Source organism: Quercus robur, chromosome 10, assembly GCF_932294415.1.
Source record: "Quercus robur chromosome 10, dhQueRobu3.1, whole genome shotgun sequence".
Lineage (NCBI taxonomy): Eukaryota > Viridiplantae > Streptophyta > Magnoliopsida > Fagales > Fagaceae > Quercus > Quercus robur.
This window is the reverse complement of record NC_065543.1, coordinates 10,910,902-10,924,722: the sequence shown is the minus strand read 5'-3', so window position 1 is coordinate 10,924,722 and position 13,821 is coordinate 10,910,902. Positions and strand designations below refer to the sequence as shown.

At 32.1% G+C, this 13,821-nt stretch overlaps 1 protein-coding gene across 9 annotated transcripts in view; it reads right to left on the bottom strand.

Annotated features, from left to right (window-relative positions):
* The window catches only part of LOC126701766 (uncharacterized), a 72,773-nt gene that overhangs the window by 463 nt on the left and 58,489 nt on the right, over positions 1-13,821 (bottom strand). For 3 of the 9 annotated variants that reach the window (XM_050400122.1, XM_050400119.1, XM_050400125.1), the window contains 2 exons: positions 766-876; positions 203-247 (listed from right to left, as the gene is read on the bottom strand). In XM_050400122.1, coding sequence (XP_050256079.1) covers positions 203-247; positions 766-876 — 156 coding nt within the window. Of the gene's footprint in view, positions 1-202; positions 248-765; positions 877-2,927; positions 3,167-3,271; positions 3,422-4,757; positions 4,868-5,641; positions 5,888-13,821 lie in introns of those variants that run through there. The other 6 variants (XM_050400120.1, XM_050400116.1, XM_050400123.1 and 3 more) reach the window with 6 other exon arrangements.

The following is a 13,821-nucleotide window of genomic DNA, read 5'->3' as shown; positions in this document are numbered from 1 at the left end:
TCTACCTAACATTAACCAACCCCAAAGTTTGAACTGCAAATCATTATCATCATAGTCATATTTACACTATACATGCACTAACTAAACATTACTCTCTCTCCCTAAACCTATAACTTGCCTTTCAGCCATAGACATTTTCCATTCTAGTTAGATCAGATTTCTACCAACTAAAATGATTAGCAAAAATCTAGTGGACTTTTACCTCAGCAGTTCTTCCAGCTGAGATCCTTTACTGTGGGCAGCATTCCTGCAAAAATTTAAACTTCAACATCAACACAACTTATGTCTCCTTCAATTAAATTAAACTGTACTTTTTTGGTTTTGTAGGAATAAAGAAAAATTATACAGCAGATGTAATAATGCACTTGACAGGAACTCTTTTTTTGGTTTTGTGATGATGCATTGCCCGATTCTCCCCATGGGGAGAAACTTGGGTGCCAGGAATTTATTTTCTCCAACTTAGACTCCCAAGTACTACCTTTACTTTCTCTCTTAGAGTGAACTCCTTGAAAATAATTTAAGATAATTTTTTGGGATTGTTGCAAAAAAAACTGTTTTACCGTGCAGCATGCAATGTTAATAGTACCAAGACTAACCAAAGAGAAAGAAAGAAAGGAAAAAAAGAATATGTATGCAATCCATCAACTATCTAATTGTGACCAGTAGAAATCATCCATCAAGTTGCAGCAGGACACAATATTAGACTCGTTTTTTTTATTATTTATTTTAGTAATAAATATGAGACTTGAATTGGGAACAACAAACCTGCAGACTAATATTTTGAAGATACGAAGAGACTTGGTGGAAAGATTATATATAGCATCGGCAATGTGCTCTGTGCTGAACAAGTACACTACTGGATAACCAAGAAGCCATCTGAAGCAAATCAGTTACCAGGGTTACTTTATATAAGAAGATGGAACTAACCAAAACGCCAATGAAATGATACTAGCATGTAGCATATATTACGATTAATCCTCAAGGAGAAAGACAATCATATGAGTTTATCTTTTGAGGATATAAGAATTTAGCTAACAGCTCTTACAAAGTGTTTTTTGAAAATTAATAAGTTTATTATAAGTCTATTCTTTGGAACATTCCCTAGTGTTAGTAATTTCAGTCACTTTCTCAACATTTGAAAGGGATAATTACTTCATAGACATTTAATGATGCAGCTATTTCAACCTAAAGAAGCACAAAAACTTTTAGTGTACAAAGTTGCACTAGCAATACATATGCATATAATATATTAGATCAAGAAACTAACTCAGAATAAAAACAAAAGAGCAATTTTGCTTGAAAAGACCCTTGATCTCTTATATCTTAGTTTGCCTTTAATTTTCTACTGATTACAAAAAGATTTATTATTTTTTTACTAAATAATTTTAGCTACATAAAACACACACACACACCAAAAATAAATAAATAAAAAAAGAAGTAAAATATAATTCAGCCACTGGTTAATGCATTTACTTCTTATGCCTTTACAAGATATCCAGATTTGCATTCTGGACAGAAATCCATTTTTTAGCAACTTGTACATAATTCTGAGGAAAAAATCTTACACCAATGATCCTAAATGTTGAAATTACAAGCAGAAACAGTGGGATGAAGGTTTCCCTGAACCATCGATCTTTAACTTCTTGCTTGTTTGTCATATTTCTCATGTCCTTTTGAAAATTAAAGAAACGTTTCAGAGAGTGATTAATAGTTAGAGCCAAACTTCTAAATTTCTAGATTCATAAGGTCTTCTCTCCATATAAACTTGCATTCATCCCAACAGATAAGTTGAAAAAATATAATGTTGTGAACTAACAGCATGTTTTAAGGTATGTCCACTTGATTCAAGCAAACACTTCTCCCAATGAGTAGAAAGCAAAGTTAAATGGTGTATTTGAGGCTCATGCCCGATTTAAGCATTCTTGAAAATAACAGCACGTATGGGGTAGTCCAACAATATTAAGACCAACTTTTCAAGCCAAATTAACTATTCAACTAGGAAGCACGGGCACCTCATTTGGGCTGCTGTGTCCAACACCTCTGAGACAAGCGGACTCCTCTGGGACACAGCTGCAATCATGTCCCAGCCCCTTTTTTTTTAAAAATATGATGGGACACAGCTGGGGTGTATTTTGGTTTTTGGATTTTTTTTTTTTTTATAGTATTATATCCATTATAGCCCTTAAATTGATATATGATTAACAATATATGAAAATTAATGCTTAACAAATAAAATATATATATATAAATAAAAACATCTTTAATAATTAATTAATTAATATGTATCCCTGTCATGTCCGAATTTTTCAGAAATTGTTGTATTTCCGTGTCATATCCATGTCTGTGCTTCCTAGCTATTCAACCACAAAGGGACCAGCAATTCAACTGTCTGGGCAGTTTAGGTAACACAGTCTGTACAATTTATATAAGAATTTGGTGAAGATTCACTTGACATTTAGAATTCCCCAAACATCACAAGCAATTCCTACTGTCAATGAAACTAAACCCACCCAGTTGCTTCCTAAAGCTGGGAAAATCAATTCTTTTCAAGAGGACATTACTAGATTAGGGGCCACTGCACAATTCATGTATATCACACGTGCATAAATGCCAAGGCAGGTGATGGCCCACAAAGATTTCCAAAATAACATAATTTTTTTTTTCTTTGCAATAAGAATCTCCTGATTCTCCACTGCAAATCAAATTATGCCACTTATACATACTATATTATTCAAATTGAGAGTTGGAGTTAACTTTTACTTGGGCCAAAGCCCAAAAATTTAATTGATCAACCAATGTGGGTAAAAATATTTTTAACACATTTGTAAAATATTCGTACGAAGCTGAGTTAGAAATATGTAGTTCCACCCATCTTCGTCACAAGAAGGATTTATGCATGTATTATAAAAGTGAGTTTAAAAAGTTACCCATTTAAAGTTGGCACAGTGACCAGTGTATCATGCATGCAGCTACTAAGATCAATAAATTCAGAAGACTGAGAAGTGACAAGCTCATGGGTAGAAGATGTGGCATCACCCATAGATTCTGTCCTGTGACATGACAAGAGATCATCTTTTATTCCATCTTGAGGAAATAGAGTAGAGAAAAACTTCTGAATTGATATAAGCTGCATTCCTACTGGGCTATTTTCTGCTTGTGTTATCATCTGTAACAAAGATGAGAAGAGGGCCTTCACCAAAGAGGAAAAGGAGAGAATGTCTGATATTGAACGTAAAGATTATGAAACATGTACCCTACAACAGGAACCAACCTTGGGAGGGTCATGTTCAAGGTCCACAAAAAGCAGAGGTGCTTCTAAGCTCAAGCTTGACCTAACATACTCAGAAAGCCCTTTCACATGAATTAGATATATCATATCTTCTATAACCATTACTTTCAGATGCTCAAAAATGGGTGACTGCTGCATATGTATATTCAAAATAAAGTATATTAATTATTAACAAACAAGATCCTCCTACTAAATAAAAGGAAAGAAGAACATGATCATTGCATCTAACAAAATTCCACCTATCTGAACTATGTTATGCTTAAAGAAAAAGTTTTCCAACCAGAACTGTGACTCCATTCTGATACAAATTTTATGGGGCAGAAAGAGAGTTAAAAGAGGCATTTCTTATTGGTAAATTATACAGGCATTCAATGGGTTTTGAATCCACAATCTCACTCCTGCCATTTGAACCAAAGCTCAATGGCAGTATGAACTTGTTTTTGATTGACTGCCCTTTTTTTTTTTGGATACGCAGAGAGGGGTTAAGTTCAAACCCCAGTACCCAGGCACCACACGAGATGCAGGAACCATAGGGTTATCCCCCAAATCCTTATTGGTTGCCACATTTTCCTTAAAGAAGCACATTCCCCTTCCTCCTGTGACAAGGGAAAATAACAAAGAAAAACTTGAGAATGTCCTTTTTGTCCTCTAGCATCTTAAAGATCTTTGTAGCTAATAACAAGGATTTTATAGGTAGCATCCCTTATGACACCAATCAGATATCATAGGTTACAGGTGTAACACGCTGAAGAATTACCTGAATATACTATATGCTCTCATTTATGATTACATGTTATTTAGTGAGTTTTCACTGCAAGCTGAGAACAAGAGATCCATAGAAAAGGGAAAAAAAAGTTTGAAAGATGACTCAGCAGAGTCAGCACTTGCTTCTGAACAGTGACAAAAAAGATTTGAAAGTATGCAAAATGGTATCACCAGGAGTCCTCTGTGTAAGTGGCTGTAGAAAAGGACCATTTTCCTTAAGTTCTGACTAGTTAAGAAATTTGAGGGGGCTCCGATCACTATTGTTTACTTTGAGATAGGATCCAGTCTTGTATGTGTGACATTTTTCTAAATCATATTTTCTTCTTTCCATGTTGACAAATCATCCCCATATGTGTACCTCCATACAAACAACTCAAATAAAAATAGTACTGCTTCAATATGCTGGTTCTTGATTCAGCACAGCACCAAAATTGATTTCAGAGTGCACAAATGAAAAGATGTCCAAAGCAAGGAAACACAATCAGTTTATGTTAGATCTAAGACATCAGATTACAACACAGAACTTTGAGATATAATGGCATATAACTCATAAAATTAAACTAATATTCAAACAAAAAATTGTAAGTTCTGCAGTTGATGATTAATTGAGAAAGAATTACAAATGAATCGAAGAAATTCAAAGCAGTGGCAGTAACTAGCAACACCAAGGCAGAATTTACCAACAAAAATTATTGAGTAAAACCTTTTGAATAAGTTTAATAAGTGCACATAGTCGTTCCTGCAGTTCAGGCATCTTTCCACCATAGTCTATCATTACAACCGGCCTCATTCCTGTACATAATGCCTGTATGTCTGCAAGAAAATATTCCAAAATCACAATTCAAACGGCACAAAAATAAATCACTCAAAATTGCATTTACCCTCTAATTAAAACCAAACAAGAAAAATAAATGTAAGGAAAGGAGCAAGTTCTACATGCTTCAGCAATAACAGCATACAAGAAAATGAGTCATAAGCTTCTAACACAAGAAAATTATCAGTGTATCAAACGTAATAGCATCGCAGACTCGCTGCACACCATATTGACTTGATCACAAATAACAATTCACCTTAATGGGACATAAGTCACATAACATCCATCAAAAAGGAAAAGAAACTAAAATTTTGGATCATAAGTCATGTTTAAGAAACCAACCACACATTTTCACATTAATTTTCCATTTCATTTCCCAATAAATGATAGCAGAAACTACAAATATATTCAATAACCAAACACAGCCTAGAGTTTTTCCAACAACTTGAACTATTAGGAAAAAGGTCACACCACAACATAGTTTAGTAAGAATCAACTAAAATGCCATATGGGTTAAATGGGGTTCCATGTTTTTCAAGCTAAAACAAAATAAGGTGTGAATTTCACTATTCAAACAAATAATATCAAAACCCAAAACCGAAATTGAGCCTCAAATTTGGAAAAGACACAAGATTAATAAAAACCCAGAAAGCAAAACAATATAATAACTAAGAAAAATGAATGTCTTAGGTGAAATAGAACGAAAAAGAAATTTTCAAAGTAATGAGGAATTTGAAGAAAAACACAAAGAGGGAAGTGAATAGAAAACGGACCTATTTCAAGTCGGCGCTTAGATTGAGATTTGAGGCGCCATTTGATGAGAGAAAGAGAAGAGTCCAACACTTTGAGTGCTTCATCCAATTCTGCTACCTCCATTCTCTACTCTCTCTCTCTCAGCTAAGAACACAATAAACAATAAAAATTCTGTCTTTCGTTTTTGTTTTCTTGAGAGCAATGATATCAAACTTTGTTTTATTTTTGTTTTCTTCAAATCACGAGCAATTTTTTATTTTTGTATGTTAATCCGAGATTAATTTACAGTGGCCATTTTTCTTAGTGAAATTGGTTTCTAAATTACCAAAAAAATACGTTTTTTTTTTTTTTGAGAAGCAATTAAATTTTAATTTTAGATATTGATGGTAGAGTTTTTTTTTTTTTTTTTTTTTTTTTTTTTTTTTTTTTTTTTTTTTTTAAGTACTTTATGAGTCCATGTGATATACTGATATCCCGTAATTTTCTATTGATTATTCGTTAACTGTGAGATAAAATAATAAAAATTATTGGGAAAATTAAAGCCTATTTGGTATGGCTGAAATTTAAATTGCTTACTTGTGGGTTAAAATTTGATATTTTATTTACATGAGTTTTGACTAAAATTTAAGTTGTCTACCTATGATTTGAAATCCCATAATGCAAGGTTCCTATAGAATTTTTTTTTTTTTTTTTATCTTATTTGATTTTGTATTTTTATGTTTTTTTGTATTTTTTGAGGAAAGAAACATAAAAATGAAATAAATTCATATATTTAGCCATGTTTTTAAGAGTTTTTTTTTTTTGAAAATCTTGTTTTTAAGAGGTTGGTTAAGGAAAACTAACTAAACTACCCTTAGATGGGTAAAATGTCAAAATTTAAATTATAAGTAGACAATTTAAATTTCGGTCAAATCAAATATGAATAAGTTATAATTTGCTCAAAATTATTTTATATTAAAAAAAGAAAAAGTAAAAAGCTTAGCCAAATGTGGAGGTATAAATGTATAATCCAAGAGTCTTTAAAGCATCTGTTCTAAACTATATTTAATTAAAATATCAAATTTTCTAAAAAAAATTTAATTGTTTATCTTTACTCACACACAACCACTACTATTTACTCTTTTTATTTATCTTGAGAATATGTAAAGAAAGAATAAAAAACTAAATACAAAATAAATAGTGCTCATGTGAATTTCCATAATTACCATAGCTTTGGATGGGTTTTACACAATTTTATCTATGTTGATAGGGATGATTAATGATTTTATGGTTAGTTGGGCACTATTGGAAAAAGATTTGTTGCAAACAAGTTACAGCAACTCTTGCAAAAATACATACATGTCAATACCTTAAATAGATACTTGTCTAGACTTATATTTAAATAAAAACTTCCTTGTCAAGATTGAATTTTTCATCAAATGACTACTTGACATGTGTGCAATTTAGTTTGTAGCAAATCCTTGCTCTTTGCACAAATTAATACAAATACTCTTATAGCTCAACTAGAGCATTTACAGCAAGAGAGCTAATAAATTTAGTTTTTAACATCTTAAAATTCTACTTTATCTATTTTAAGACTTTACTTTATAATATATATATATATATATATTTTTTACCACTTCATTTAAATATTCTTTTTTATTGTCCCTCTATATTGTTTTCTTTTTTCCCATTTGTGTCTCTCTCTTCTCCGAAGTAATCCAACCAACAAACTCACATATTTCTTCTCAACCCAGCAAACCCACACCCATACCCACTCCTACTGTCAAATGCCGCCAGCCACCAAAAAAAGAACCACCACCACCCACCATACCCCACTAGCTATAAAACCCACTCAACCACCACCACAGCCACGACAACCACTGTCGGTGTCGCCACCACCCATAATTACAATCCCTAATCACCAAAATCACAAACTCAAACCCACAATCGCATCACCACCAACAGTCGAAAAAAGAAAAAGAAAAAGAAAAACAACTGCCATAAAACACCACACGGCCAAAGAGAAAGAGAAAGACAATAGATCTAGAAAAAAAAAAAATTGATCTAAAAAACCCATCAAATTTAAGATCTTAAAAGAGAGAAAATCAAAGTTTGATCTCAAAAACCCAAACCACATCAGTGACTGAAGCTTGAGGAAGACAAAGATCCTCATTAGAGCTAATTGAAACAATGATTGGAATGAGAATGATGTGAGGGTGTCGTCCACCAAACCTTGCGTCGTTAGCAAGTACAAAGATGAGCTTGAACTGCCCTTGCCAAAGAAGGGGGGGGGGGGGGGGGGAGAGTGCAGGGGGAGGTCGACCAAAGAAGAGAGAGAGATGTTTGAAGAAAGAGAGAAGGTTTGGCTTACCTCTGGTACTTTTTTAACTAGAGGTCTCATTTTGTTTTAAATACATAATGGTAAGTAGTAGAAAAATTTAATCGACACATTTTATTTAGTTAATGGGTGATGTGATAGTTTTTCATTAAAATAAAAAAAGATTCCAGTTAAAAAAATACTAAAGATAAGCCAAACTATGATAAAATTGTTTAGATTTAGCAACTTTGATGTAGTGAGTTTTTTAGTGTTTTTGGTGCTAAAATAGCAATTCTCTCAAGTGTTCAAAACCCTCTTGTTAGACTTTAGTGGATGGAAGCCTTGGATTTGAACTTGAAATTTGTCTCAATTACAAACTTTGGCCGACTTTCCCCTCCAATATGGCAATTTCAGTGAGCAATTCTTGAACTACTTTCTTTGCCTTTTAGGTTTTAACATAACTTTACACGTGGGACTATGTCAGCAGCTTTCAGCTAGGCCTCACGAGCCGAGCTCATATCTTTTTTTTTTTTTTTTTTAACTTATTTTCTTTACTTATGGGCTGCTCAAAAAATAGACCGAAAAACTTCTTGTCCCTCTTTACTTGAATGTTGGCCCAATTAGTTCCATTATCCAAATTTGAACTAATTCAACCCTGAGAATTGTTTTAACCATTGGTATGGGTTACAGGCTTTGATAATTTGAGGGCTTTGTTTTGTGAATGGGCTTGGGCTGAAATTTGGGTTTTATTTTAATTTATACAATTTATGGGATTTAGTGGGCCTGATTTTAGTAAGAAGTGGTATCATTATGATTGCTAAGAAATTATAAGGTAACAGTTAATTTGGTTTCTATATTTTGGTAACAGTCAATTTGATCCTTGCTATTTTTAACTTACAATCAATTTGATCCTACCATTAAATCATTAACGAAAAATGTCCACGCGGCAAATGGTTTACACTTGACACTAATAAAAAAATAATAATAATAATGGTCATATCATATCATTAAATCATTGACTTGGGTTTTATGTTGTAAATTGCAAAAACCATGTCACTGTGAAAGATTGGAACCTTAATTATTTGATAAGAATGTAAGAACTGGGATTACTCAAGAAAGAATTAACGTTGCTTTGCACTTGTTAGAAATTTTTAATGGGTAGAAATCAAATCTTTATGATTGAAGCTTTGAGATACCAAATCAAATGCAACCATAGTTTTCAGAACCGGACCAGACTGGGAGGTTGGACCTTGAAAACCGGGAACCGGGATAAAAACCGGTTTTTAAGCCTAAAGAACCGGATTTTTTGTTAATTCCGTGAACCGCTAAAACCGGGGTTAGACCGCACGAACCGGTGAGAACTGTGTGGTCCAACCCCTTTGCAATTTTTTTTTTCAATTTTATTTTACTTAATTAAATTATTCATCTCTTACAATGAATAAAAAAAAATTATAATTAAAATCCTTCAAAGATATTCAAATTTACTTTAAAAATTAATCATAAATTTTAATGTTTTCATAGTTATTATTTTATTTTATTAACTTTCTTATTTAATTATTAAATATATGCTTGAAAATCATTAAATTTCCCTCACATATATCGATATATTGTCAATTTTGCTAGTTTTATAAATTTAATATCTATATTTAGGCTTTAATTGATTATTAAATTAATTATGACGTCATCACGGTTTGACCCTGGTTCAACCTCGGTTCGACCTCAAAAACCTTGAACCTCTCCCTTTTACGGTTCAATGAACGGTCCGGGTCTGAAAACCTTAAATGCAACATCAAAATTAAAACCTTATATCTTCTCTATTTACTTCTTTCTCACCACCCAAATATAAAATTTATCATAAAACTAAAATCCATCCCAACCCAAAGCAAACCCAGCAACCCAAATCCATCGCAACCCAGATCCACTCATGGTGCTATTGAGCCGAAACCCATACAACAAACCTCATCACTCCTAATCGTAACCTTCAGAACAAAACTGAAGCAATCTACCCACCTCCATTTCTTAAAGGGAGAGCACATATGAGAGAAACCAAAAATAGGAGGCTTAGTATAAGTTTGTGTCCCTGTAATAGCTGCGTTTTTTTCCCCCTGTTCTACCTATGTTTGAGCAGGGTAATACTTGGTTGTATATTGTTGGTTATATCAATTAAATCCTATCTTTTATCTCAAAAAACAAAAAAAAAAAACAAAAAAAAAAAAAAAGAAGAGAAAAGAAGAAAGAAATTAACTGAGAAATTTTGTGGTGTGGGTTGAAGATTAAAGGGTAGAAAAGATCAGACCATTATTGTTTTGTATGATTTGATTTTTGGGGATTTGGGTTGGAAAGAGATAATTGATTTACAGACCTATCTTGTTGAGGAAGGACCAATCAAAATAAGCAAACTGAGAGATGGTCATGGAGGTGGTGATCGGCAGGTCACAAAAGTTCAAGATTTTTTTTTTTTTTTTTTTATGTGTCTCGCTGTTTGATTACCAAGAAAGTTGGGAAAAAAAATTTCTTTACATTCATCCAAAAATTTAATTTTAATTTTAATTTTTTTTGACATGGATTTTTTATTGTTAAAGTAGCTTATGTGGCCTTTTTTTTATAACAATTAAATATTTTCTTATTATTTTATTAGTCACATGTGTGCCAGTGCAAACCGTTTGTTACGTAAATATTTTCTGTTAATGACTTAATGGTAGGAACTAAATTAATTGTAAGTTAAAAATAACAGAAATCAAATTACCTATTACTAAAATATAAAAACCAAATTGAATATAACTCCAAAATATAAAAACCAAAATAGTTTCTCACTTATATTTTGCTGAGAATAAGGAATAAATTAAAAGTGAAGCCAAAATAGTAATTTAACCTTTATTGATATGCAAAGGCCCTCATGCCAGAGCTATTCTTTTCTATCATAAATGCAGTACGAGAGTTTTGCCAGAGACAGCTAGCTAGCCGTTGTGCTTTCCATAGATGCAAAGGTGAATATAATGCCAGGAAGGACACATCTTTTTCCACGATCATATATATATATATATATATATATATACACATATAAACAAATTGTGAAAATGAGGGTGTCCCTAGCTTAACTTGCCTGGGAACGAGCTATTCTTTTCAGTAATAAATGCAATATTATATTTTCGCCTTTTATGGCTAGTTAATGCAATATTCCCCATTAACCAAAAAAAAAAAATGCAATATTATATTTTCTTTCAAAGATAGTTGGTTGTTGAACCTCACAAATACAATATAATTGTTTCTTTCAAAGGTTTATGTGTGAAAATGAGGGTGTCCCTAGCTTAACTTGCCTGGGAACGAGCTATTCTTTTCGGTGGTTGTTGCACTATCGTGCTTTGATACCTCAAAAATAAAACTAAAGCTATCATAACTAAATGTAGAAAAATATCTCGATCGATATCAATTTTCATGGAGTAATTATTGTGTAGTCAGAGCATTGCTCCCTCCTCTCAACATGGAGCCCAACCTTTTTATGTGTGAGGTGGGAGTAATGCTCCCGAACTACTTAATAAATTTCCATAATATCATTGGATGGATTCAAAACTAGACCACCTTTACCCAAACGACCAAGAGAATTCTAATTTTTATTGCAACTTCTTAACCCAACCTACTTCATAAAGTTTATATGTACAAATTAATTACAGTGATAGGAAAAGATATGATGTAAGGCTATTGAAGAAATAAAGCCTATTTGGTAGCGATGTTCAAACAACAGTTTTCAATATTTAAACAATAAAAATTGTAAGCAAAAAAAAAAAAAAAAAAAAAAATCTTGTTTGTAGTGATGTTTTATTTTGGGTGTTTGAGTTACAATTCTCAAATTAGAATACTTAAAACATGTACTTTGAAAACTCACCCATACTAGTTTTTAATTTTCAAGTAACGTGATTCTCAAAAAAAAAAAAAAAAAAAAAAAAAATTTCAAGTAACGTTATTGATTGGTCTTTTTGTAAATAAGATGAAAATCATGGGGTCCATTGACAAAACCAAACTTTTTTCTCTCTCTCTCTTTCTCCCACTAGCCTGCCTCTTTGTCATTCTCTCTTCTTTCTTTTTTTTTTTTTTTTCTTTTTCTCTCTCCTTAAATAAAATAGTATTCTTTTACTATACAATCATCACTTAAAAAAAAAAACACATACATATATTGAATATACAATTACGTTTCTTTTTTTTTTTTTTTTTTTTTTTTTACAGTTTAAAATATGTTATTTGAAATTCAGTGCTAATGATGCACAAAAATTGTCAATGAGTTAATCATCCACATGCGAACTAATTAGGGTACCTGAAGAACAAAGAACCAACAGAAAGCACCGGTGGGGTGCCGCTCAAAGACCCTCTAAAGGTTAAGTTAGCAATAGAAGAATCTCCCAGAACTCCAAAGTATGAGAGCTAGGAAATTTTACGTACCTTGGGGGAGAAGAGGTTTGATGCTTATATAGTGAGGTGGATTTAGTCGAGATCCCTTGAAACGCGAGGTCTTTCCTTGTAGAGAAGATCTTGGAGTTGAGGCTCTGAGATTCTAGGGATTTCCTTTTCATATCGGGAAGATACGAACGTGAATAGGGTCTTTGGATGTGGTGTGTAAGTTATTTCCATGTAGGGGTTTATGAGTGGAGAACCCGTAACGGTTTGTAGGGCCTAACATATTCAACCGTCGGGTTCATATAAATCCATCCATCGGTTTTGGCATCATCCCTCTATCATGCTATACTTTAAACCTTTAAACCTATCCGGACAAGTATTAGCCCTAAAAAGATGAACCTACACGTGAACGTTTGTGGGAGGGGAAAAAGCTAGTATAAAAGAAGGAAGAAGCAGTCCAGAAGGGGTGAACGGGGCCAAGTCCAAGAACTGGAGCCACCCAGGCCGTGCTGAGGAGAAAGTCTTCTTGGAAAGGCTTAGTTCATCTCTGTGCGATCATCTTGAACACCATGACTAACGACTGTCCGTTCACCAAGACCAGTCTTTTAGCCCACTCTCTACGAATTTATTGTTTGGGCCTTTAACGTTCGAACCCAATAAGAATTTGGGATCGTTACAAATTGAGTCCTTATAAATATTGTCTACAAAATTTAAAAATAAAAAATCAATAAGAAAAATATTAATTATATGGCTAATGACATGGTGGATGATGTGGCGCAACATGAGCTTAGCAACAATAAATACTACGCTTCAACTTTTAAATATATCCTATACTATATAATAAAAATTAGGCTTAAAAGTCATGGTTGCGCCAAGTGGGTATACTAAATTGCAAAAAAAAAAAAAAAAAAGATGTTAAGAAAAATAGGTATAATTTTTCTTCTTCTATAATTTCTAAGTTGATAAAAATATTAATTTGATTACAATCCAAATTCTTCGTCTAATCCTTTATTAAAAATCTTAATACTACACATTTTAGATTTAGATTTTAAAAAATAGATATAATTTTTTGTTCTTATCTTCTTCTCCTATAATTTTTAAATTGATAAAAATCTTAAATTGAGAATAAAAATACTAAAAAAAATGTACAAATAAATTCACAATAATTATGTTGAATCCACATACTAAATAATTGTGGAATTTCCATTTAGTGATTTATTAGATAAACATGTATAACTATACATTAAAAGAAAACAGCAAAAAAATATATATATATATATATATATTTATATATATATATATATATAAATAATACTACACGTAAAAAGAAACTTGCAAAAAAATAGCAATATAGTACATTTTAAAAAGGTCTTTTATAAAATTCTATTCAACTAACATTAGACTTTTTGTTCATATCAACTTTTTCAATGTGAAGTGTATATAAATCTCAAATAATTCATAATGAATACCTACAATATTGTTCTTTTTCTCTATTCATCTTTTTTTCTACCT